The sequence below is a fragment of the Lynx canadensis genome, chromosome A1 (genome assembly GCF_007474595.2).
Source record: "Lynx canadensis isolate LIC74 chromosome A1, mLynCan4.pri.v2, whole genome shotgun sequence".
Taxonomy (NCBI): Eukaryota; Metazoa; Chordata; class Mammalia; order Carnivora; family Felidae; genus Lynx; species Lynx canadensis.
The window spans coordinates 47,420,149-47,446,922 of record NC_044303.2 but is presented as its reverse complement, the minus strand read 5'-3'; the positions used below and the strand labels follow the sequence as shown (position 1 = coordinate 47,446,922).

Sequence of the window (26,774 nt, the reverse complement as noted above, 5' to 3'; positions counted from 1 at the left end):
AACTTTTCATTTTAATTAACTGTAGCATTCTAGGATGTACTGTTGGCAGCCCCAAATTAAACAAGGGATTCTGGCAAACTGCAGTTTGGATACATGTATAATTACTGAGTGCCTAGAAAAGTGCCAGGGCCTGTAAGGCACTCTGTATAATGCCATTCTTACTGTGTCCGTGCGACAACCCTATTAACTTCACACATGAGGAAGTAAAGGGTCAGAAAGGGGACTTTCACAGTATCAAAATGCAGTGATGAAGAGCTGAGGCTCCAAGCCCTGTGCACTACACACACACACACGGCATCTACCTGCGCAGTGCTGAGCACCAAACACAAAACCCCACGAGGGGAGGGATTCACCCTGCACTTAAACTCTTTCTTGCAAATTAGGTTCAGAAGGAAGGAAAAGATTGTGTATTTTTGTCCCCATCACCAACATCAGAATATCCTAAGTAATATCCTATGTGCATTCATAATCTTAAGAAAAATGTTCCCAGTTTTCAGAGATGGATGCCTATGTGTTGACCACTGGGAGTAACATTGTATTTGAATAAAATCCTTGTAACACCTAAAACAAAAACAAAAAAAACAACCTTCCATTACATTCTAGGGGAAACACCTGGTTGTGTTGCCATTCAACAGCTATTTGATCAAAAATATAATTACCAGATTGCTTCCAGAGGAGCTGACAATTACTCATTTTTTATTTTATTTTTGAGAGGGAGAGGGTGGGGGAGAGGGGTAGAGGGAGAGAAGAGAGACCATCTTAGGCAGGTTCCACAATTAGCACAGAGTCCAAAGCGGGGCTTGACCCCACCACCCTGGGATCATGACCTGAGCCAAAGTCAAGAGTGAGATGCTCAAATGACTGAGCCACCCAGGCCCCCCTGCCAATTACACTTTTATCACTAGCGCCAAACAACTGGCTTAGGGAACTCAATAGTAATACATCAAGGGAAAAGTTAATACAGTAGGGAGTAAGACAGGCACAGGAGTTTGTCCCACTCCACAGGAAGAGAATAATCAACAGGCGGCCCCATGAGATGCTGGCTGACCGCACTGGCTCTCATCTCACTACTAATGATGCGTACCACAGGCCAACTAGACAGTACACATCATCTCGTAACTTCCCACAGGCATCAGGGGCATCAGAAACATTTTATAGTTGTTCTTAGCTGTACATGAGGTGCTTTTATAGCTTAAAAAGTCACGCTCTACTCACTGTCAAGTGAACCTTGTCTTAAGATCCCACAGCCTGTAAATGACCAAACTCTAATTCAAACTGAGTTCTGAATGCTATGTAGATCTGCTTCCAGTTGGACTACGCTGCCTTTAAGTGGTGTCTCTACTGCCATCACCCTACACAGTTACTATATTTTTCCCACACATGAATCAGATGTGGTCTTTAAAAAACCGTCCAGGTTCAGGTTGGCAGCTGGCAAGAGTTGTGGCTTGTAGTCCATTCCCTGAAATCAGGCCTCAGTACTTTCACCCTTCCCTCACCATCCTCCTTTTCCTCGTTCTCTGTCCCTCTTGCTCGCTACTTGTCACAGAAGACTTTGTCTCCCATTAGTTAAGGCAGTGCACTGAAAGTACACTCATGTGAACTCTACTCACAATGACCAAACTATTAGCCTACAATCCTCCTATTCTTGCTGTTGTCAATAAGAGGGAACAAGGTCACAGAAGCTCTCACTTCCTGAAACTGAGAAAACTAACTGAGCTAGTAAATCAGCTGAAATCTGCCATTTTGCTTTCCCAAGCCCAAGGCCCTTAAAGCCATGCTAGCCCCAGCTACAAATATGTGCACCCACGTCCACCCCAGCCCCCCGCCCCCTACGAAAGCGGAAGGGTCACTTGTGCTAATCCCCCACCAGAGCTCTACAGTCTATCCCATCTTGCACGCCTTGGTTCCTTCATATATAAAATTCATCACTTTTTTACAGATTATATTTATCACATCTGCTGGAAGGTATCATGAGAATTAGATTCTAACCGTGAGATACTCGCCCTGGTCTCTCATACTTCAAGAGGATACATAATTGATACCTATTATTAACAATTATCATGCCCAATTTCTGGTTTTCTTTGTTCTTTTTACTCTTCTCCCTCTCCAGTTAAATATGCTAGTTCCCCCATCTAAAGTGAAAAACAAAGTTAAAAAAGAAACTACAAAACAATCTTGGACATTAATGTTCTTCTCTAGCTATGGCAACCCTCCCCCTCACAACTAATGTTCTTCAAAGAGTTATCTACACATAGTGTATCATTCCTTCACCTCCTTTACCTTCCTTCCATTCACTTTTCACCTCCCCACCTTGAGGCTGCTCACTCACCAAATTACTTGTTATTAATTCAACAGCTACTTTTCAAGCTCTATATCCCTTGCTCTTACTTTCGTAGTACTAACCTTTCTTTCCTTAAGATGTTCCATGACACTGTGCTTTCCTCGTGTCCCCCTCTTCCCCCCAACGTCGCCTGGTCCTTCTCAGTCTCCTTTGGGGGCTCTGCTTCCTTCATCAAACCTTTTCCTCAGGGGTCAAAACGCTGGATCAGTGTTCTAACTTTATACAGTCCTTCTGGTTGAACTTACCTCTATATCCATTCTGTTTTGATTCCAAAATATTTAACGAGTAGCTATTACATAAGCTCTGGGATAAACACAAACATACATGATTGCGTGATAGATGGTCTGACTGGCAAGAATGCAAAGCGTACAGGGAATTATGAAAGCATATAATGAGATCTGGCTTGGCTACAGTGATCAGGGAGGACTCCTTTGAGGATGTAACCATTAAGTTGTGAACTAAAAGACTAATAGGAGTTAACTAAGTAAAGTGGGAGGGACAGAAATTCTACACAGTGTGTGGAAAGGCTCTTTTGACAAGAGGGAACGTGGCTATTTAAAACTCTGGAAAGCTAATGTGACTGAAACAAAGGGAAGGAAAATAAAATGAAGCCGATGAGTAAGGCAAAGGCCAGACCACGCGATGCTTGCCAGTCATGCTACAGATATTTAGATACCAAAAGCAAAAAACAACTCCCTGGCCCCCCAAAAACCTTAGAAATGAAAGGTGCAGAAACAAAAACATAATAGAAGAATTACTACATAAAGATGAAGAAACTCCCCCAAAATTAGAAAAGGAGATAAAAAATAGAGTGAAAAGATTTTAAAAACTGGAGAATTAAAAGGAAATTCCAGAAAGGAAAGTGAGACAGGAGAAATCTAGGATAAAAAGATCCAAGTGAAGGGCACGAGTTTACAGGTCATAAAGACCTGCTGAGTGCCAGTACCACAGACGAAAAGGTACCCACTCCAAAGAAGCACTGACATCTCCGCACACTGTAGACAAAGAAAAGATCCATTTATGTCCAGGGCTGGGTAAAAAGAGACCATTTACAAAAGATTAAGTATTAAAATGGTTTCAGGGGCACGTGGGTGGTTCAGTCGGGTAAACATCTGGCTTTGGCCCCGGTCATGACCTCATGGGTGGTGGGTTCGAGCCCCATGGAGGGCTCTGCGCTGAGAGCTCAGAGCCTGGAGCCTGATTCAAATTCTGTGACTCCCTCTCTGCCCCTCCCCCGCTAATGTTCCATCTCTGTCAAAAATAAATGAACATTAAAAATATTTTTAAAAATGGCTTCAGATATGTCAACAGCAATCATGCAAGAAAATCAATGAAACAATGCCTTCAAAGTCTGAAGGATAATTATTTCCAAACTCTCATGTGAGAGAACGAAGAATACACGATCAGGCATGCAGTATCTAAAAAATGTACTTCTCCTCACAAAGATACCAGAAAATTTGTTCCAGTAAAGTGTGAGGTAAACCAGGAAAGAGAAGGATGGAATGTAGAAAACAGGAGACAGAACACAGGAAAGGGGAAGAGAATTCCCAGTCTGATGAAGGGAGATTCTAGAATGACAGCTGTGCACCACCACACGCGGAGGCCAACCCGTCCACCCAGCAAGTCAAGAGACCCTGGGAAAATGTGGCTGTCTTCAAATGTTTAGAAGCTACCTTTGCAGTAGGAAGACAAGAACACCTGAAAACATTTTTAAACTACAAAATGCTCTGCAAAAGGTTAAGATTATGATATGGCCCAAAGGGTAAAACTGAAACTGACTGGTAGATAAGATATCACAGACAGAAGCATATTTTATCTCAATGTGGGGAAGAGATTGTAATGATAAGAGAAGCCCGAAAATGGACCAGTATACCCCTGGCAGGTACTCAAGCAGACAGTGGATGATAATTTAGTAGTGATATAGGCTTCCAATGGGTAGTTGAATTAGATGATCAAAGTATATGGCAGTGAAAGCATTTTATGATCCTTCTATAAATGCTCTGGAAAAACAAAAAAAGGTAGTGAGGAAAAGAGAGAGAGAAAAAGAAGTTAACAATACCTTGAAGGCTAAGTTTGACTCTAAGTGCTTTTTCATATAGGAACCAAATTTAGAAGCTAAAATATATAAAAGTGATTCTAGTGTATTTTTCCTGAGCAATGATCCTAGAAGTCAGGAGAGACCATTATAGACATAAAAATCTGAGCAGATGATTATATTTAATTTGGGGTCATTTAGGATCCCCCTGTGAGTTTTAAACTTTAGCATTCCAAACCTGACAGCACTAGGGCATTATAGGGTGGTAGGAGAATTAAATGAATGACTACAGATAAGGTGGTTGGGAGAGCGCCTGACACACTGAAGCACTGTGTCCGTGTTAGCTATTACTAGAAGTCCGTCCAAACCTGGATTAAATAACATGAACTCTAAAGCCATATTGCCAGGATTCAAATCTTGCACCACCACTTATTAGCGATATAGGTAAATTACTTAAACTCTCTGACCCTCAGTTTCCTCCTCTGTAAAATGGGGACAACAGTCCACCTATTTCATAGGGCTGTTGTGAAGATTCAATAAATTAACATACGTAGAGTACTCAGAATAACGCCTGGCATACACTAAGCTACATAACTGTTAAATGTTGTTACTATGAAATGGCAGGTGAGAACTATCTTTTTGACTATTTTAAAGTTCTCAGCTCAAAGACTATGGCAATTGGGGTGCCTGGTGGTTCAGATGGTTGAGCATCGGACTCAATTTTGGCTCAGGTCATGATCCCAGGTTTGTGGGATCAAGCCCTGTGTTGGGCTGCATGCTGAGTACGGAGCCTGCTTAAGGTTCCCTCTCTCTCTCCTCAGCCCCTCCCTCCCCCCACCCCCCTGCTCGCACTCTTTTTCTCAAAAAAAACAAACCAAAAAACTATGGCAATTAATGGAACAAATGTCCTTCTGAAAGTCAATGCTGGCAGGGTGCCTGGGTGGCTTAGTTGGTTAAACGTCTGACTCTTGATTTCGGCTCAGGTCATGAGATCACGGTTCGCGGATTCGAGTCTCCCATCAGGCTCTGCACTCACCGTGTGTAGCCTGCTTGGGATTCTCTCTCCTGTTCTCTCTGTTCTCTTTGTGCTCTCTCTCTCTCTCTCAAAATAAATAAACTTAAAAAAAAAAAGTAAGTGCTGGCTATGAAGTTTACTTGTCAAATGAATCACGCTTTCCTGTTGTCAGATACTGCAAACTGGAAATGTGTGATTAAGTGAAAAATGTTGGTTATAAATCATTTTTAAAAAGTACAAAAAGCATATACATAAAAGTCCTTTAACTTGTTTTTTTCTTCCCAAACCATATAAAGGAAAAATAGAACTACTGAAATTTTACAAGACAAGTACCTTACCGGGAATTGAATTTCCTTGGCGCTAGCTTCACACGAGAGGGGGAGATGAATCCTGAGAGGTTGCCTGACCCTAGCACTCTGTAGAAACAGAGCAGCTTGATTTCTTTTCTGCTGTCATCCTTTCTTACTCTGAATAAGTATCAGTTAACGTGAATACTAAATACACACCATCAGTCCAAATTAAAAAAAACAACTAACCCTCTTAGTATCACCGTGTATGGATATTTTTTTTAAATGTTACATAATGCTACAGTCGCCACATTTAAAAATTTTTTTTTTTATGTTTATTTTCTGAGACAGGGAGAGAGAGAGAGAGAGAGAGAGAGAGAGAGAGAGAGAGAGAGAGAGAGTGAGTGCGAGTGGGGGAGCGGCAGAGAGAGAGGGAGACACAGAATCTGAAACAGGCTCCAGGCTCCAAACTGTCAGCACAGAGCCTGATGCAGGGCCCGAACCCATGGACTGCGAGCTCATGACCTGAGCCAAGGTGGGACGCTTCACCGACTGAGCCACCCAGGGGCTCCTGCTACAGTCCTCACATTTAACCCATTTTCTTTCTTAGTACAATCTTTGAGAAAAACAGAGTACAGGAGAAAGTAAAGGACTCCAGAATATTAAATTATCTTACCTGAATGTTACTGCTTTCACAAGGAAGGACGCTGCTTTCTGCAAGAGGTGACATGCATATGTGAGAGTTTTCAATACTGAAGGCAATCCCACTCACAAAATCAGTCATGGGCAAACTCCCATTATCAACTGGCTCCTTAATCCAAGTGTTCTCATCTGCTATCTCTACAGGATCAACCATGTCCACAGTGTTGTTCTCCTTCTCACTTTCAACATCCTGCAACAGTGCTAATTCTTTCTCAGAAGCACTGGACTGATTCTGTGTGATAGACATGGCGGTCACTACTACACGTGTGCCACGTGGAGAAGTGTCACTGTCCAACTGCCGCAGGTGTGCAGCGGTGTCCATGGCTGGTGATGAGGCATCCGTGGGAGGAAGATTCACTTGGTCTTCATTTTCACCGTGAGCCTCAAGGGGAAAGGGTATCCGAATCAGTGAGGTCCGATACTGAGTACCACCCGTACACATTTCGAGTCTCATAGGAGACCAATTCTTAATTGGTGAGCAACCATCTATATAAGGACTTCTGATGCATGGATTAGTAATTCCGTTAGAATTTGTTGTTCCAGACGAATTATCAGGAGAATGAAAAGTAAACTTCCTTTGTTCTAAAAGATTGGAAAGGAAAAATTACATCACAAAAACATACAAATGGAAAAGACATTACTGAATGGTAATTATCGTGTTTTAATGCCAGAAAAATTGAATTTCTGTAACACTGTACTATTTACTTAAGTGAAATTTAGGTGTTAAAAACAACAGTGCAAATGAATGTGTCTCTTTAAGTAGGGTAAGACTCTTCAAAAAGAATTCCTCTGGTACTTCCTTTCAATTATCAAAATAATTTACTTCCTGAGAATTATTTCTTCATAAACATATTGCTACTATAATATATTATATATTATATTAACATTGTATATTACTCACTTACATATTCACATACAATATTATTATAGTAACAATACTATTCATATACAAAGAAAATACTGGATAAATCAGCTGACAGCTACAAGTTAATAGCTGTACCTGGTAAATGAAGTATGTAAAAACCTTGTGAAATACTACAAGCAATTTGTTAAAAGGCAAGCAAAAAACTGTAGAATAGTGTTTGCAATAACAAAGAATTTAAAATGGAGCGCCTGGGTGGTTCAGTCGGTCGAGTGTCTGACTTCGGCTCAGGTCGTGATCTCAAGGCTTGTGAGTTCGAGCCCCGCATTGAGCTCGCGGTCAGCGCAGAGCCTCCTTCGGATCTTCTGCCTACCCCACCCCCAGCCCTGCCTCTGCTCTGGCCCTTCCCCACTTGCGCCTGCCTCTCTCTCTCAAAAATAAATAAATATTTAAAACAAAACAAAATGAGTCAAAGACCTTAACAATGATAATCAAAATGATAAAAATGCTTTACAATGTAATACTTCTTATAACTTCATTGGCTTAATGAAAACAAAAATTAAAAAAAATAAATAGGCAAGGGGTGCCAGGGTGACTTGGTTGAGTGTCCGACTATGGCTCAGGTCATGATCTCACAGTTCGTGGGTTCGAGCCCCATGTTGGGCTCTGTGCTGACAGCTCGGAGCCTGGCGCCTGCTTCGGATTCTGTGTCTCCTTTACTTTTGCCCCTTCCCTGCTCGCTCTCTTTCTCTCTCTCTCTCAAAAATAAACAAACATTCAAAAAAAAAAAAAAATAGGCAAGATCCCATAACCAATCCTCCCAATGGTAAATAAACATACGAAGTGTTCAGCCACACAAACAATAAAAAATATTGAAGTTAAAGCAATAAGAAAGCATTTATTCAACAAAAACAGTAAAATACTAAGAATCCCTCCCCCCAAATAAATGGCCAATAAATATTCAGAAAGAGTTCAATATCATCATAATCAAAGATACAAAAATCAGTAAGTGGCATTTTTGTAATATACCAAACTAAGAAACCTCACAAAGAATGGTAATACCAGTGTTTCTAGACGGGAGAAACTGACTTTCTTACATACTGTTGATAAAAATTTCAACTGATACAAACTTTTATGTAGAAAATTTGATAAAATTCATCCAGAGCCTTAAAAACATTCACCCCTTTTGATCAAATAATTCTACTTCTGAGAATTTAACCTAAAAATATAAATATGTACAGTACAATGTAAATACAAAAACAATCAGGTTTTTGATAAAGAAAAATTAGAAACATTTTAAAAGTTATCGATGGCTGAAAACAAATGATGCATTCATGATATGGGATATTATATAGTGATTCAAAATCTTTGTTTCAATAATAAATAAAATACAAATAAAAATAAAAATAAATGATTTCAATGACCTATGAAAATATTCATGATACCATACTTTGCTAAAAAAGCAGAATACAGAACTGTGGTCCGTGTATATCTATCTCCACACAAAAGTACATGTGTAAGTATTTATATAAAAGTACACATACAGGGGCGCCTGGGTGGCGCAGTCGGTTAAGCGTCCGACTTCAGCCAGGTCACGATCTCGCGGTCCGTGAGTTCGAGCCCTGCGTCAGGCTCTGGGCTGATGGCTCAGAGCCTGGAGCCTGTTTCCGATTCTGTGTCTCCCTCTCTCTCTGCCCCTCCCCCGTTCATGCTCTGTTTCTCTCTGTCCCAAAAATAAATAAACGTTGAAAAAAAAAAAAAATTAAAAAAAAAAAAAAAGTACACATACATACATAAAGACTAACAAAAGTAGTTTTTAGGTTTCCAATTTTATTTATTATGAATAGCTTTTGATTGTGAATAATTTTTTCAAAAGAAGCTGTAATTTTTTTCAGAGATACTGACATAGTGTAAAGAGAAATATATAAATCTCCACACACTATACCTTAAAACCTTACTCAAATGTATCTTTACAAAATATGAATATCTGATTACCAAAGCCTGACCCTACAGGTCAGAAGGCATACAGAAACCAACTGAACTCTAAAATTGCCATCTTTCTTTGATTCCCTTTATAAGAATGCTTGATGTAATACTGCTATTCAGATTACCTGTGTTTAATAGTAGCACAGAACTTTGCTGAGAATCCAGTTTTTGAAGGTAAATTGTTCCTTTAAAAAAAAGCCAGTTTCTAAATTTCAGAAGGTGAGTGGAGCTCACCTAGTTAGAGCTCTATAGTTCGAACAAGCTAAAAAAGAACCTCTTTAATAACAAATAATAGTAACATGAAATTTCAAATAGGTATTTTATTCTGAGACATACCCGAGAGCGGAGTCTTTCCTATTTGAAGTGCAATTGGCGAGAAAGTGGGTGAAGAAATAGGTGAAGGGCTGGTTATACTTCCCAAACTGTATTTTTTTGTGCTCCCCTGAATAGGGCTGGAAGAAAACTGCCCCTGTGATAAAAATAAATAAATAAAATCACATGGTTCTCTTTCTTAATTTGTTATATACACCATATGTTATTTATCTTCATCTTCAAAACACACTTATAAAGTAGGTGATATAAAGTTTGGTCATCCACCAAAAGGCAAGGCATCTTATAGCAAGGACAATTAAGAAGACTGTTACAAAAATTTTGAAATAGAGTTTGTTAATCAAAATAAAATATAAATGCAGTGTTTAAACAAACCATTCTATTTCATCCTAGCAGCTGTTTATGAACAACTCTAAATTAAATTACTCCATTAATGGCAATCCAGTTGTGGGATACTGAGAATCTTACATAGTTCAGTAAACAACTTACACTGAAATTTCTAGAGACTCGTGACAAATCTGGTCATCCCATATACCTCTAGATCAGAAACAGAATCTGACCAAAAACACTCCTAACGACAAAATGTGAACTAGCCTAATCCTCATGAAATATAAAATCCACAACAACCATTCCTGGAATGTAAAATGAGCATCGAGGTCCATCTCATAGCAAACTAACCACCACTTTTAGTGCACTTCTTACCGAACTTGGGGTCTGCACAGGGCTCCTACACCGTACAGGAGATAAATCTATCGAATAAAAAACCTCAAGTGAGGCTTGAGCACCACTGCGAGGACTTCTGGGAGAAGCTGGAGGTAAGGAGTCAGAAATACTTCCATTGCCATCTAAAAATAGCTTTCTTCTGAGGGATGAAGAACTGAGGTTTCCAGGAGACTGATCTGAAAATTCATCAGCTCTAAAATAGTCACCTATATTTAATGTTAACAGAATAAAAGGCAAAGCTAGTCATTTTGAAGAGCAATTATGCTTCAGTTATATGATTTTTTTTTTAAGAAACCAGCATGTACTGTATGTTTGAATTTTGTTCAAAAAAGAGGGCAAGGTTTAATTGCATATGTGACGTTGGCAATCTGAAATTATTCTTTTTTGAGTACTTCATGATTAGTATAGGTAATACCAATAAGATGTGCCCATGAATAGTTTATGTCTACAGTAAAATTCATTATCACAAAAAGGCTAATTAAGGCCATGCTAAAAGGAGAAAGTTCAGGATGGTTTCCCCACTTCTTTAGAGACATTGCCACCTATTTCCATTTACGAAAAGCCATCAAAATAAAACCTTCTACTTAAGTTATTAAAGGTTTAAACAAATACAATACTTACCTAATACATTTTCTAAATTAAAATCCACAGGAAGAGACAGCAATGTCTGACAAGCAGCTGGAAGCAAGCAGATAAATAAATACAAACATAGATAAATCAATGCAATCATATTACACGCAATTTAGCATGTGCTTCCCAATCAACCATCTCCCCATGCTGTTTCAGCCAAACTGAATGATTTCATTTATGTATTCTATTAACTAACATGCCAACTTTCTTTAAGCAGTTTCCCCCACTTTCCAGCACTGATATAAACCTGATAACGCCAAGAGTTAATTCCTGGTTGTACTGTTGGTGCTGGATTCAAAAAAGAAGCCAGCCTAAGGCACCTGAGTGGCTCAGTCGATTCAATGTCTGGCTCTTGATTTCATCTCAGGTCATGATCTCACAATTCATAAGATCAAGACCTGCACTGACAGTGCAGAGCCTGCCTGGGATTCTCTTTCCCTCTCTCTCTGCCCTTCCCATGCTTGTAAGCACCCTTCTCTCTCTCTCTCTCTCTCTCTCTCTCTCTCTCTCAAAATAAATAAACTTAAAAAAAAAAGAAGCCAGCCTATACACCTGACTCTTCAATAACATGGATTTCAACTGCATGGGTTCACTTAAATGTGCACATTTTTCAATAAATACAGTACAGTACTATAAATGTATTTTCTCTTCCTTAGGATCTTAACATTTTCTTCTAACTTACTTTATTGTAAGACTACACTACATAATACATATAACATACAAAATATGTGTTAATCAACTATGTTATTAATAAGGCATCCAGTCAACAGTAGGCTATTAGTAGTTAAATTTGGGGGGGAGTCAAAAGTTATATATGGGTTTTTGACTACATGGGGCACTGGTACCCCAAGCCCCCAAGTTGTTCAAGGGTCACCTGTATTTGGGGGTAGATTTCCTAATATCCGCACACATTTTTTTTTTTTTAATTTTTTTTTTTTTTCAACGTTTATTTATTTTTGGGACAGAGAGAGACAGAGCATGAATGGGGGAGGGGCAGAGAGAGAGGGAGACAAAGAATCGGAAACAGGCTCCAGGCTCTGAGCCATCAGCCCAGAGCCTGACGCGGGGCTCGAACTCCCGGACCGCGAGATCGTGACCTGGCTGAAGTCGGACGCTTAACCGACTGCGCCACCCAGGCGCCCCTACATTTTTTTTTTTTTTTTTTTTTTAAATGCTGTCCCAAACCAGAAAACAACTCACATGCTTTGAACAAGAAAACAACACACTGAGGTGCCTGGGTGGCTCAGTTGGTTAAGCATCCAACTTCGGCTCAGGTCATGATCTCTCAATTCGCAAGTTCGAGCCCCGTGTTGGGCTCTGTGCTGACAGCTCGGAGCCTGGAGCCTGCTTTGGATTCTGTGTCTCCCTCTCTCTCTGCCCCTCCCCCCCCTCATGCTCTGTCTCTCAAAAATAAATAAAAATGTTAAAAAAAAAAAACCACACACACACACTACTGCTATTTCTAAAACTGGCAGGATATATCTATTCTGATTATTTTTTAAAATGAGCTTTCCTATAGTTCATTCATAATTAATTTCAATTCCAGAGTAAAATGTTATCACACAAACTGAATTTAAAATCAAATGTAGTTTAATGTGGAACATTCTTCATTTTAGATTATATTTATACTTACCATTGCTTTTCTCAGCATGGATGGTAAGCTTTCTTCCAACTGGAGATTCACTAGTTATGTTAATACCTGTAAAACATTTTAAGTGTCAAATCTTATATTTTATATTCTTCATTTACTTTAGGATTACTTTTTCCAGAGTAAAAAAAATGAACAGAGTGAAAACTTTTACTTTACGACATTTAAAAAATAAATGTCTGCATATATAATAATTTGGCATGTTTCTGTTAGTTTTTTACCTTTGAGGGAGCACAAAGATAAAACTTAAAGGATTGCCACAGCAAATAAGGAGGCACCAAGTAACAATTTTTAAGGAAAGTACGGTTACTCTCCATTATGTTAACCTTAAAAGATTGAGGATGCACGTTAGCATACCTCAAAGTCCTCAAGTCCTCTGTTGCTTAATGTTTTTGCAATATGGGTTAGATAAATTGTCTGAATTAAAATGCCAGATCATTTTGACAAAACCTAAAATTTGATAAAACCATGCTCAGTTTTTTTTTTTTTTTCATAACAGGAGTCAAAAGTAAGTGAAAATAATTTTTTTAACTGAAAATTAATGACTACTAAGTTTTGTAACTTGAAAATAATCAAATAAAACAAACACACAATGAAAAAAATGACTAATATAAACAAAATAAAAGGGAGGAAAAGGCACGGAGAAGAAGAAAAAAAAACTCCAGAAAGCTTAAAACAACATTACAAAATATAGTAACTTAACAAACCTAAATAAATAAATGGGTGAATGAGTAAGTGGGTGGCCGGGCAAGTGAATTAAAGCCTCCTATTAAATGCTATCAGAATAAATAAAAAAGAAAATTCTACATTCAAATGCTTTCTTTGCTGTAAGCAGTGTGACCTTCTATAACAAATATAATCAAGGCACTATGCTGCCGAAAACTCTTATGTCCTTCAGTCTGCAGTCCAAACACCTTAGCACCGTAGGAAGCCCTTCAAAACCTTGTCTCTGTCTCTAGCAGAGTCGTCCTCCAACTAAACACTAGTTATTTGAACATCTTAAAAAAACAGGTGGCTGGGGTGCCTGGGTGGCTCAGTCAATTAAGTGTCCGACTTCAGCTCAGGTTCTTGAGTTTGAGCCCCACGTTGGGCTCTATGCTGACAGTTCAGAGCCTGAAGACTGCTTCCAGATTCTGTGTCTCCCTTGCTCTCTGCGCCTCCCTCTCCCTCTCAAAAATAAACATTAAAAAAATTTTTTTAAGATAAATAAACAAACAGCTTCTCTCTCACATTTAGGTATTTCTCATACTATTATGACTTTCCTCCCTCATTTGCTGAGTCCGGCTAATTAAGTCTCAGCTTAAATTATCTTCCAACAGCATTCCTCCTCTGACCTTAGATTAGAAAGACACCTACTGCAGCACTATTACGCTTTTCAAATCTTTTGCAAGTGTTTCTTTGTTTTCCCCAGAAGGACTTTTTTTTTTTCAATATATGAAATTTATTGTCAAATTGGTTTCCATACAACACCTAGTGCTCATCCCAAAAGGTGCCCTCTTCTATACCCATCACCCACCCTCCCCTCCCTCCCACCCCCCATCAACCCTCAGTCTGTTCTCAGTTTTTAAGAGTCTCTTATGTTTTGGCTCCCTCCCACTCTAACCTCTTTTTTTTTTTTTTCCTTCCCCTCCTCCCATGGGTTTCTGTTAAGTTTCTCAGGATCCACATAAGAGTGAAAACATATGGTATCTGTCTTTCTCTGTATGGTTTATTTCACTTAGCATCACACTCTCCAGTTCCATCCACATTGCTACAAAGGGCCATATTTCATTCTTTCTCATTGCCACGTAGTACTCCATTGTGTATATAAGCCACAATTTCTTTATCCATTCAACAGTTGATGGACATTTAGGCTCTTTCCATAATTTGGCTACTGTTGAGAGTATTGCTATAAGCATTGGAGTACAAGTGCCCCTATGCATCAGTACTCCTGTATCCCTTGGGTAAATTCCTAGCAGTGCTACTGCTGGGTCATAGGGTAGGTCTATTTTTAATTTTTTGAGGAACCTCCACACTGTTTTCCAGAGTGGCTGTACCAGTTTGCACTCCCAGCAACAGTGCAAAAGGGTTCCCGTTTCTCCACATTCTCACCAGCATCTATAGTCTCCTGATGTTCATTTTGGCCACTCTGACTGGCGTGAGGTGATATCTGAGTGTGGTTTTGGTTTGTATTTCCCTGATGAGGAGCGACATTGAGCATCTTTTCATGTGCCTGTTGGCCATCTGGATGTCTTCTTTAAAGAAGTGTCTATTCATGTTTTCTGCCCATTTCTTCACTGGGTTATTTGTTTTTCGGGTGTGGAGTTTGGTGAGCTCTTTATAGATTTTGGATACTAGCCCTTTGTCCGATATGTCATTTGCAAATGTCTTTAGAAGGACTTTTTAAATAAGCTTAAGAACACAATAAAAGGAGAAAAAAATTTGATGGTTTTGATTACATCAGAATAAGAATTTCTATGCAACCAAAGACATGAAGAACAAAAATGGTGTATATATGGTGGAATGAGAGATGGTATTTCAAATGTTTAGAACCAATATAACTATGTTATACAAGGTGTCTTAGACATTAACAAGACAAAAAAGACAGCAAATCCTAAAAATATGACCAATAAATTATTAACAGGTACTTTACAAGAAAGAAAATTTCAAAGATCATTAGTATATGAAGAAATGAAAATTTCAACAATCACTTAGAATGTCAAACAACCCATAGGAAAGGCAAGCATGTGAAAGATGGATAATGCCAAATGTTGGCAGGGCTGCGGGGACACAGGAATCCTAGGCACTGTTACTGGTTGTGTAGACTGTGCAGTCATTCTGGAGAGCAGGGGGGCACTGCCTAGTCAAAACAGGGAAACACATACCCTAGAGATTCTCAGCCTGTGTGTACAATCTAAAGAAAATCTCACTGAAGACCATAAATAAAAACACATGATTATATTCATTGAAGTGCCTTGCTGCATAAGTATTAGTAATAGTAAAAGTTAACAGTATAAGCCAATGTGAATAAACAAAACCATTCTTGCCTCTGAACACAGTATAGAGACCACATAGGAAGGCTGATTCATCTGTTCAAAAACCCAAAATAAAAGTAGTGTCTATGAAAATGTCACCTTGGATAGAAATTTTAGGGCTGGGAGGGACATTAACAGACAACTATGTCGTTCAATTCCTTTGTTTCACAAGTAAAGAGCTGAGGTCTAAAGAGATTGAATAATTTGATCCAGATCAGCCCTACAGATTTAAAGTAGCAGGAGGTCTCCCAGCCCAGGTCTCCATCTACTACTGCACGCGACCTTTGGGTTATAATGGCTGAGAATACAGAATCCAACTGAGAACGCCTAGTTTGGAATCCAGGTTCTACCACTTCTATCATCTCTGTAATCCTGAACAAGTGCTTTCACCTTTCTAAAACGAGGTTTTCTCATCAAATGAGGCCAATAATAGTACCTACCGCAGGTGAGCTGCTGTAGGGAATTACTGAGAGTACTTAGCACTGTAGGGCACATGGAGAGTGCTCAAGCCATTTTACCTATTATTGTTGCATTTTTGCTAAAGAAAGGAACAGTCTCTCTTATACTGAGAGCATAATTAATGCATGCTACATAAAAGAGTGGGCAACTTCACTGAAAATGAGCCTATATGTATAATACTCTAACATTGCTCACAACTCAAAGGACATTGAGAGCAAATACAACCATTTCCTGGGGGTGGAAAAATATTTGAAAGATTCCTGGCTTGTCCTTCAATTTCCTTACCAATATTGCAGATAATCAGCTATATTCTTTTGCCCTAGAGGCCAGGTGTCCATACCTCCTCTACCTTTATAAGAAATCAGTAAATTAGCAAAAAGCAAAGCAATTTAAGAATCTCGTTTTAGAAATTAACCTGGAAAATTGGGCAGAAATCATTAACGACTCAGTTCTTCATTCAATACCAACTATTTCTGCATCAATGAATCCTCTACAACTACCATAACTGATATTCACAAAGGTCATGAAGAAAAAGTTAAATCAGAATAAAATGGCCCCAAATAAGAACTCAGTACATTTTAATCATGTTTTAAACTGTAACCTTTAAACAGTTTTTTTTTTTATTAAGTTTATTTATTTGAGAAAGAGAGAAAAGACTGAGCGTGTGCAAGCATGAGCAGGGGAGGGGCAGGGAAAGAGGGCTCTGTGCATTTGACAACTCTATACAACTCTGTTGTGCTGTGTTCAGAAGCAGAGCTACCATCTGTCACCATACAATACCAATACAGTATTCCTGACTGTATTCTCTATGCTGTGCCTTTTATTCTCGTGACTTGCTCATTCCTTACTTGGAAGCTTGATCCTTACAAGGTTAAATCTTCTGGTATCCAGAAATCTAATGTGTATCAAGCCCCTTACCAAAGCAGACAAGTGGACACTTTACTATATATTGCTTTATATTCACTGAGTTTTATGATTCTATGATTTTTACCTATTCATATGATTTTTAGTACAACTCACATTTACTGGAATGATACTCTGAAAGCTGTTTCCCTTCATGATCAGTCCAAGGAGAGGGTACAATGACATCTTTTGTGAAAAACTAGAAAAATTAAAGTCATACAATTAGGCGTGAATTCCTCCCAAAATATAACAAGTATCTGTTATTTTCAAATAATCAAATAATCACCAAACATGTTACACAGACTTTACAGTTACATTTAAAAATTTTAATACTTAAAAGCACAAATGACCAAAGGTGAAATAGAAGAAATTTACAGTATATATAGAAAGAGAAATGTTAATATTTCAACCACTTAAATATTTCAACTACTCGATATTAATCGAAGGGCAGAAAATATTTTTAATTCCTCCCAACTTGGGTGGGAGAAGGTGGGGATGACAAAAGGGAGGATGAAGAGGAAAGAAATAAATGTAGATAGATGTATACAGGTAAGCTAGTATGAATGGTGTGCTGGAACTGGCTTACACTGGCTCTCAAAATCTAGTAAGTTTTCAGGAAATTTGTGCATCAGTTGTTAAAGCTAATGTTAAAAACTTGTAAAGTTACAATTAAATAAATTATATCAAAAATAAAGGTAATATATGCCCCAACTCATTACCTGTTAATTATTTTACACTTATGAGGACCCATGCTCTTGAGATTATGTCTTTTGCATCAGTATGGTATAACGCTCACATATACTGGTGCACCACTGCCCTTGTTTTATCATTCAGTGATGTCACGTCTCAAAACCGGCCATGGTTGGAGTATTTACACTACAGACAGCAGGAGTCTGTAAAACTCATACTCTTACCACAACCAAAGGGCCAGTTGTTAAACATTAACTGGTACGCCACTGGCCAGTATACTCAAATGGAGATAAAGCATTTGGATACATATCTTTCCTTTTTTCATCCCAGATATAAAATAAAGCCTACTACAAGATTTTCCCCTTCCATCTCTGTTTTAGAGGGAATTTAAAACATTTTCTTTCCTGTATTTTTTTTTTTACAGATGTAATTTTTTTAAAGTAATCTCTACACCCAACGTGGGACTCACCCCCAAAACATTTTCTTTATATTTTGCCATACATACGATAAAGAACTAATTTCCTTGACATGAGGAAAGATATGAAAGAAGAGGGGAAGGTGGCAGAGATTATGATATGTACAATTCCCAGAAAAAAAAAATAAAGGACCCATAGACTAATGAAGCAATGTATTTAGTTGACTCAAAATGAAAGACATACAAATCCAAATTAACAAGATGAAATTTTTAAAGTGTTAAGAATAACACAAATTAAGGGTTCGAAAATAATCAGTATTGCAGATAATGAGAAAACAGAAAGTACCATAATGCGGCCTGGAGTAAAAACTGTTACCACCTTTTGGGAGGGCAGTATAGCAAAATTTATCAAAACTGAAATTACAAACAAAGCCTCTGACTTAGCAAGTATGTTTCAATTACACAAAGATGTGTACAAGTGGGTTCACTGAACCATTATTTGTGATAGAACACCAAACACAACCTAAACATCTATCAATAGGGGCTGACTTAGGATACGACACATTCATACAAAGGAATACGACACTATTATTAAAATCAAATGTGCTAATAATAATAAAAATAAAAAATAAAAAATAGTAATAAAAAAAACTAACATTATTAAGCCAAAAAAGCAAGATGTAAAACAATACGAGAATGATGATCCTATTTATGCAAAACTGTTAAAGGCCATTGGCTATTATATATATAAAATTAATCTGAAAGTATAAATATCACAGAGTTATTTTCAGGAAGTAAGATGGGAAACAAGAAGCTCTTCGTTTTCATTTTATAATTTTTCTTTGAAGTCTAAATTTGTTTTGTTTTTACTACCTACATGTATTTATTCTTTCAAATACTTATACATTTAAAAATATTTAATTTGTTTCTGATATATTTGTTTCAGATACACTGACCCTAATCTTCAGTCTGACTTCATTTTCTTGTATTTTCTACTGAATTTCCCTTTAAAGTTGAGGATTCAAAAGGGAAAGCATACTTCCTAAAATGTTGGGAAATGGGAACCAGTCTGAGAATATCTAACTGTGGTGGAATCAAGTGATTCGATCAGAAGGCAAATTCTGAAGTTTCTGGATAAAGAAGTAAATAATGTTTGAGAGCAGTACAGTATGTGAAATGGTTTTTGAAGAAATAGGCTGTATCTGAAACACAAAGGGAAAATATCGACACTAGAAAAGTAAGTGCAGGAGGGGGAGAACATCACTGGATCTCGAAACACTCCACAGCTGAAGTCTTTGGGGTGCAGAAGGGCCAAATACAGCTAATGAATAGAGGGAAGCAGAGGGGGCTAGCAAGGGAAAAAGGAAAAATAAATGTTGCCATGACATAAAGGGAAATAACTAGATTGCTAATCCTTATTTACGCTCTAAGAGAAATTCATCAAACAAAGGAGCAAGTGAAAAACTTAGTTTATTATTTTTATTAAAAAAACCCCACAGACCCTACATTTGGAATACACTTTTTTCTGTTTTTCAGTAAGGTATTTTATTTCATGAAATATATTGTATGTCTTAAAAATTCAAATTAACAGATAAAACCATTACCAATGCCAATCTAGATTTTCAGGTCTGAAAATATTCAACTTCCTCTACATAAACTCCAACTTGAAACCAAAGCTTGTGCTCATCAGTATTCTGAAGGCACAAGGAAGACAAACTGTGCTAGGCCCGGAGAATGAAAAGACAAACGAAGTACAATATTGGCCAAAAAAATCCCTTAGTCTAGGGGAGAGAAGTATTAAACCAATCATTACAATATTGTAAGCGCTCTAGGAGAGGCAGGGGAATGGATGAACAACATCGTCTTATGGGTGCACAGAAGGGAGCTTGACAAAGCTGGGGACAGGCCAGGCTGGTGGGGATCTGGAATGGCAAATGATTGAAGGAAGTCATCCTAAAAGAGGGGACATGCATGCAGAATTGACGCTTAACTGGCTTAATGATCAGTAACAGTTTTAAGTTACCTCTTCAATGGCTTTTTGTCTTTTGTCTTCCACATCTTTATCTATTCTATACAGAGATAAAGGAGAAAAATAACCATGCCATTACTTCAGCTGATTGAACATTTGAAATAATAAGCTTTCAAAGAAATACTTTCCTTCTGTTGAAAACTGGCAAATGTTAAGCTCATCTTAAAGAAAAACTGGTATCTTATCACATTAGTAAATGACAGTATTTGGATATTTGGCACTGGCTGTTAGGCTTACCTCCCTCTTTTCCATTCAGTGTGAATGGAAGAGTATTTTCTTTAAAAAGGCTTACAGTGATATAATTTTTAAATTACTAGTTACAACATAAAGTAATCTGAATAAACCTCATCCTTTAACCATCACAAATTAAGAAGTATTTCATTCTACAGAAATCTAAAAATTGTCCCAATTCTTTTTCTTCAATTACTGCAAGTTTATCATAGCTATAATTTTAGAATGAACTCTTACTCTGAAATAGAAGAAACGATTATCCTTACAGTTCTGAATAAAGAGGCAAAAATTTTACTTATGAAATAAAATACTGACAATGTAAAATTCTGTCCAAATGAATTTTTTTCACTTTGATACAATATGCAATATAGCAACACAAATTTATCAGCTAAGTAACATGTCAGGTCTCAAGTACCGGGCACAGACCTGCTAAGAACAGAGCAGTTAGCCTTGTAGGACTTCTTACATCTGTTCCAGGAGAGAACATTTGCTTTCTGTCAATAAACACTTCTTCTTTTTACAACAATTTATTTTCTCTCAAAAATTTTCATGTATATTTTTTTTTTGTGGTTTAACAAAAATTATATAAGAATGTATGTTTCAGAAACTAAAATCAAATGAATTTTTTAAGTAAGGGAATTATGAGAAATTAGATTACAATGATAATCCACACAACTCAGCTTGAACAACAGCTATCTGGGGGGCAAATAAATCAGTTTTCTTTACCTTATCATGAACACAACCAGGTCAAAATGACAGTGCATAATAATAACAGCATGTAGTATTTAGTATTTAGAGTATTTAGCTCTGATTTAGTATTACCTCATTCAGAAACATTTTGCTGCTTCATCAGAGGGACTTTAAGAACCTGAAATAGTCATGTGACTGCTAGAAGCAGTGAATATCGGTTTAGGCAAATATTGTAGAACCTGATCACCGGAGGTTCTAAGAAGTCATACAGGACAGAGTATCCTGACCATTACATCACAGAACACTGGCATGATGCATATAGGTTACTGGTATGCCTTCAATGAGTCCTGAGTCAGGGAGGGCCTTTTCGGGATTATTAACCTCCCATATGGCCAGACTTATTTGTTTGCACTCGTCTGTCTTACAGTTAACATTTTTTATGTGTAGCGGTATCAAAAGGGTGGGAAGCACTGAAATTGGGAACTCATATTACACAGGAAGAGACACTGGAAGCCACTGTTTCTAAGAATGAATCAATACATTTTGTTGAGAATGTACTCATTATCCTTGGTAGAAGCAATAACCATACATTGAATTACAATAGTAATTAAAATTAGGGTCTTTACCACTCTTTTCCCCTCTTTTGTATTACAAATCTATCTACTGAAATATACCAAGATTCTTTCCATAAACCTACCTAAACAATACATCATTTATTAATAAATATAGAAATGTTGTGTCACACCTTTGGTTAATTGTATTGTTGACTCTCTAGATGGGAATAATAGCCTATCCTACTTCAGTATTTCTCAACGTGCCAAATAAAGACTTCATAACTGATAGATAATAGCTATCCATGGTTGAGTATACCAAGAGGCAAATAATAAAGCATATACTTTGCGTCAAACAAAAAAAATCAGCCTAATTTGTAACTCATTTGCTTTTAGGTATTCTTTTTTTTTCACCTTCTCTTCAAAACTGTTATTTACATTTAATCAAAAATTCTTTAATGCTGTCCCCATTCTTTTCCCTTTCTACTACACTTTGGATGGACATGAATTATGAGTGAATGGTTATCAAGTTCCTGAGCCAAGAGAGGAAGGGGCAGAAACATCCAGACGAGTATTTGCAAAAACATCTTATCAGGTGTGCATTTTTGTGTGACTGAATTCTGAAGTTAAGAGGTAAACAATTGTCCATTATTGTGGACTGACAACACATGTACCTTGGGACTGAAAAATAAAAGCTGGTCTTACCAGTACTCAATTGTTTCAAAAATTAAAATAATAAAAAAATCAAACTATAAAACTGACATTAAGAAGAATCCCCCAAAACTACTGACAAAGACTATTATTTATAATTAGAGTTTACAGTAAATCACAATCAAAAAGCTAGGTCTGTTGTACCAAAGAAGTGCACGTTCTCACTACACTGGACATCATAACGCAGCACAAAACACAAGTCTGGGGCACACTATGCTTAGAAACAAGTTAAGGCTGCTCTGATTACTAGGTTGACTTCAACATGATGTAATTCAGATCCCTAAGGGTCCTGTATCAAAGCTGGATAATGTCTAGAAAAGCTCTCTGTTGCTAACGGATACCCTTCCATTCAATGTGTCTTAACTTGGTAAAGGGATTTTAAGCTTCCCCAAACACAGATGGCAATGAAAGAATATTTTGCTTTACCCTACCACCAAAAAAATAAACAATACAAAAGTTAATGGGAGAAGCCACAACCATGTAGAATGATACAAATTTCAAAATGTTCTTCCTTCTACCAAGTGCTGGAAAGCACAGTTGTCCCGTAAGTAGCAGAGGAAGATTATCTCTTAAAAAAAAAAAAAAAAAGGTTCCTACTCAGGTTTAGAACTGTTAGCAAGAGAATCTTTCTGGATATAGTTCTTTGAATTTACTCTTCATTTAGATACAATAAATGCCTATCAAAAATTTTCTTCCCTGATATCTTTACATATAAATATATTCAATCACTGGAATTTCTGATGTCCCTTTGAAAGTTCGTTATTACACTTAGACACAAGAAAAGAAAACTTACCGAGAATGACTTAAGTATAAAGCTTGACGATGAATGTCTTCTGGGTCTATTTCTACCGGATTTATTACAGCTAGTTGATCAATAGACCATCTAAATTTCCCTGGAGTCTTAACAAAAGAAAGTGAACCTATAAGTAAAAGCAAACTAAAATAGTTCATCACAATGCTAACAACTGTCAGCTTCAAAAATAATGTGAATGGTTATAATACAAAAGTATTTTAAAGCTCATATTTTAAAATTTGGCTTTACCAGTAAATTAAATGGCAAATGATAATCAAATCATAAAACCAACTGACTGGACCATATCTATTTTAAAATACCCAAATCTTCCATTTGGGTGATTTTTGAAATTACATAATAATGGAAAAAAGTCACAGTAGAATAATGAAGTACAGAAATTTCACAATTAATACTCATCAGTGATGCACCATGCCCAAGTAAAAATCTTTTTTAAGAGTTATCATAGGTCTTTACTTTTACTTACGAATGAAGTGAAACTAAACGAAGTACTAACTACAGAAGTGCCTACAAAGGTTCATAAAATAGTTGATCCTTAAAATAATTATGAATGGTAATCACTGCTGCTTTTCTGTAGTCAACTATCCAACTGAACCAAAAACTTATCCAAAACCTAATCTGTAATTCAGAATGCATTTTTGACAGGGGCGCCTGGGTGGCGCAGTCGGTTAAGCGTCCGACTTCAGCCAGGTCACGATCTCGCGGTCCGTGAGTTCGAGCCCCGCGTCAGGCTCTGGGCTGATGGCTCAGAGCCTGGAGCCTGTTTCCGATTCTTTGTCTCCCTCTCTCTCTGCCCCTCCCCGTTCATGCTCTGTCTCTCTCTGTCCCAAAAAAATAAATAAACGTTGAAAAAAAAAAAATTAAAAAAAAAAAAAAAAGAATGCATTTTTGACAAAAATCAGGCTTAAAAGGTCAACATGCCACACATTGTGGCTTTGAGGATTAAGTTGCAGCCAATCCATTATCTATTGTATATTAACAGATAGCTAACATTTAATAAGGTTCAATAAAAAATCGCGAGGTCAGATTCATGACTCAATATAAACTACATAACTGTAAAACTTTCCTTCACTTGGTCTTTGTTTAAGCTGGTATGAAAGTGTAGTATATAAACAGCCACACACTTGGCAGTTTTTCTAGGTAATTTACTAGGTTAAGAGATCATACTTCAAAAGAACTCCAGGGGCGCCTGGGTGGCGCAGTCGGTTAAGCGTCCGACTTCAGCCAGGTCACGATCTCGCGGTCCGGGAGTTCGAGCCCCGCGTCGGGCTCTGGGCTGATGGCTCAGAGCCTGGAGCCTGTTTCCGATTCTGTGTCTCCCTCTCTCTCTGCCCCTCCCCCGTTCATGCTCTGTCTCTCTCTGTCCCAAAAATAAATAAATGTTGAAAAGAACTCCAGTGTTCTTGCTCTTGTTAGGTGGCAAATAACAGCAAACATAACCTAGAGGGATGAAGTCTTCCCTAACCTCCAAGAGAGCATTTTCCCTTCCATATCACCCTTGTGTTTAACCACTAATCGTGGCACATATATTGTTTTGAAGTCCCTAGATTAGTTATGTCTATTCCTTTAGAGTAGAGGTTGGCTTCTACAATCCACAAGCTAAAAATGGTTGGAAAAACTAAAAGGATATTATCATTTCATGACATGTGAAAATTATATGAAATTTAAATATCCATAAAGAAAGCTTTATTGAAACACAGCAAGGTCTCATTGTTTACATATTGCCTATGGTTGCTTTTGTGATACAAGGCATAGGTGACTAGTTGTAACAGCAACAAGATGACCTGCAAAGCCTAAAATATTTACTGTCTGGCCCTTGACAGAAACAGTTTGGTGATCTCTGTATTAGAATACAAGCTTCTTGAGAGTTTGTGTCTGATGACCCTGACTTGTTCTCTATGTCTAGCACTTTATCGAATACAAAGCAGCATTCAAATAGGTTTCCTGAATAAATGAGAATAGATAATTAGAGGACATAGCTTCTCCTGGAATATGGTATTAGTTAATATATCAGCAATCATACTATCTAGCTACACCTAGTTACAGGAAGCCAACATATTATCTACCGAATAAAAAAAAGGAGAAATGCTAACAACATCAAAAAAACAAAAACAAACAAAAACAAAAAAATCCACCTAGCTAACTTATTTTTAGCCCAACCACACTATAGTGAACATTACAACTAAAAAAGCACATTCCAGATATATGTGCTCCATGATAAATTTCTCCCTTAACTTGCTAAGAAAGATGTTTACATTTAAAATAGTTTGTAAGCACTAACTTATAAATACTAGTCAAGAATAACTTACTGGTAATTTCGTTGATTTAAAAACAGAAGGACTGGAGAGCGTTTGTTCATGGAGATTAGAATAATCACCAGGACTTTCGAAAGGATTCAAAACTGGGATCCTTCCTGGAGTTTCCGGTGTTATTTGCATTTTTGAGTCTTTGACATCTCCCATAGCACAGAGAGAAAACTAAAAAGAAATAAGTATGGACAATAAAACTATAAAATTCCACATTCACTGGGACAACTAAAATGTATTCAATAAGCATATTTCGCAAAAAAAAAAAAAACCTCAAAATCTAACGCTTTTGGGTTTTTAAAAAAAATATAGTTTACAAAGAGGCATCACATATAGTTTCTAAAGCGATCCTTAAAATAACCTTGAAGGCTAGAGAGGTATGGTAGTAGAGATACCATTTTGCAGAAGAATTAAGCTCAGAGAAGTTAAGTGGCATATAAATAGCAGTCAGCCAAATATGAATGTGTTCAGGATCGATCTGAGGCAACTAAATGTTAACAACAGACACAAAACTCTTTTCAACTAAAGGACTTACACCTATGGTTTCTTTATTTCACATCTCGAAGCATTTTGAACAACCTTCGGATATCCCAGCAATTGCCTATTAAACTGCAGTTACTAAACAACAGTTATTTACAACAAGCAAATACGAGACGAGGAAGCCTGTGCACGGGTGCCTTTCCTCCACATTAGCACCAATCAAGTAAGTATGACTGATGAGGGCTAAGAAATTAACCGCCTTTGGTTGCCTCTCCTCAAACATCCTCCTTTCGCTGACTTCCAGGGTAGAAGGCGAGACTGCATTGCTTTCAGTCTTCGGGGGATACGACCGTGGATAAAGAATCCACTTCTTGGAAGGCTGAAGCAGCTGGTTTCGTTGGGTGAGGGGCAGGGTGGACACTCAAGCCAGTGTCACCCCCAACGCTACACGATCATACTTTGGCGTCCCCCCCCCACCCCCCAACTCTTCCTCACCTATTCCCTCGCTGCTCCCATTCACCCCGGGGACAGTGGGCAGGTGGGTTCCGAGAAAGGAAAAGTGATCTCTCCAATTCCAGACAAGAGGAAAGGCCAGGGACTACAAAGAACATACCTAGTAGTGTGTGTAAAAAGGAAGCCCCCCAATAGGCGACTCCAGGGCGCTCCCGAGGGGCCAGGCCAGCTCCCACGACAAGTACAGACTCTTTAACTCCCCGCTTCCGCGCTGTCTTAGGCCAACCAGGGCACGGGCCTTGTGGGGAGCTAGCCAATCGCGACGTACCGCTGTCCGCGAACCAACCAATCGCATCGAGGCCGCGTAGTAAATTCGAATGGCAACTCCTCGCTTCACATTCCGCGCTGAGTAACGAGGCTCCAAATTTAAATCAACGCAGCCTCACGCTGGCGACGAGCGCGAGGGGCGGAG

The 26,774-nt window shown here is 37.9% G+C and overlaps 1 protein-coding gene across 3 annotated transcripts in view; it reads right to left on the bottom strand.

Moving 5' to 3' along the window:
* The window catches only part of BORA (BORA aurora kinase A activator), a 29,558-nt gene that overhangs the window by 2,397 nt on the left and 387 nt on the right, over window positions 1–26,774 (bottom strand). Inside the window, exons 1-10 of one of the 3 annotated variants that reach the window (XM_032591916.1) lie at window positions 26,463–26,767; window positions 25,373–25,540; window positions 23,046–23,152; window positions 20,064–20,109; window positions 17,053–17,134; window positions 12,545–12,610; window positions 10,903–10,959; window positions 10,261–10,487; window positions 9,565–9,697; window positions 6,355–6,962 (exon numbers count right to left, since the gene is read on the bottom strand). In XM_032591916.1, the coding sequence (XP_032447807.1) occupies window positions 6,355–6,962; window positions 9,565–9,697; window positions 10,261–10,487; window positions 10,903–10,959; window positions 12,545–12,610; window positions 17,053–17,134; window positions 20,064–20,109; window positions 23,046–23,152; window positions 25,373–25,525 (1,479 nt within the window). In that variant the 5' untranslated portion in view covers window positions 25,526–25,540; window positions 26,463–26,767. Of the gene's footprint in view, window positions 1–6,354; window positions 6,963–9,564; window positions 9,698–10,260; window positions 10,488–10,902; window positions 10,960–12,544; window positions 12,611–17,052; window positions 17,135–20,063; window positions 20,110–23,045; window positions 23,153–25,372; window positions 25,541–26,462; window positions 26,768–26,774 lie in introns of those variants that run through there. The other 2 variants (XM_030311951.1, XM_030311957.1) reach the window with 2 other exon arrangements.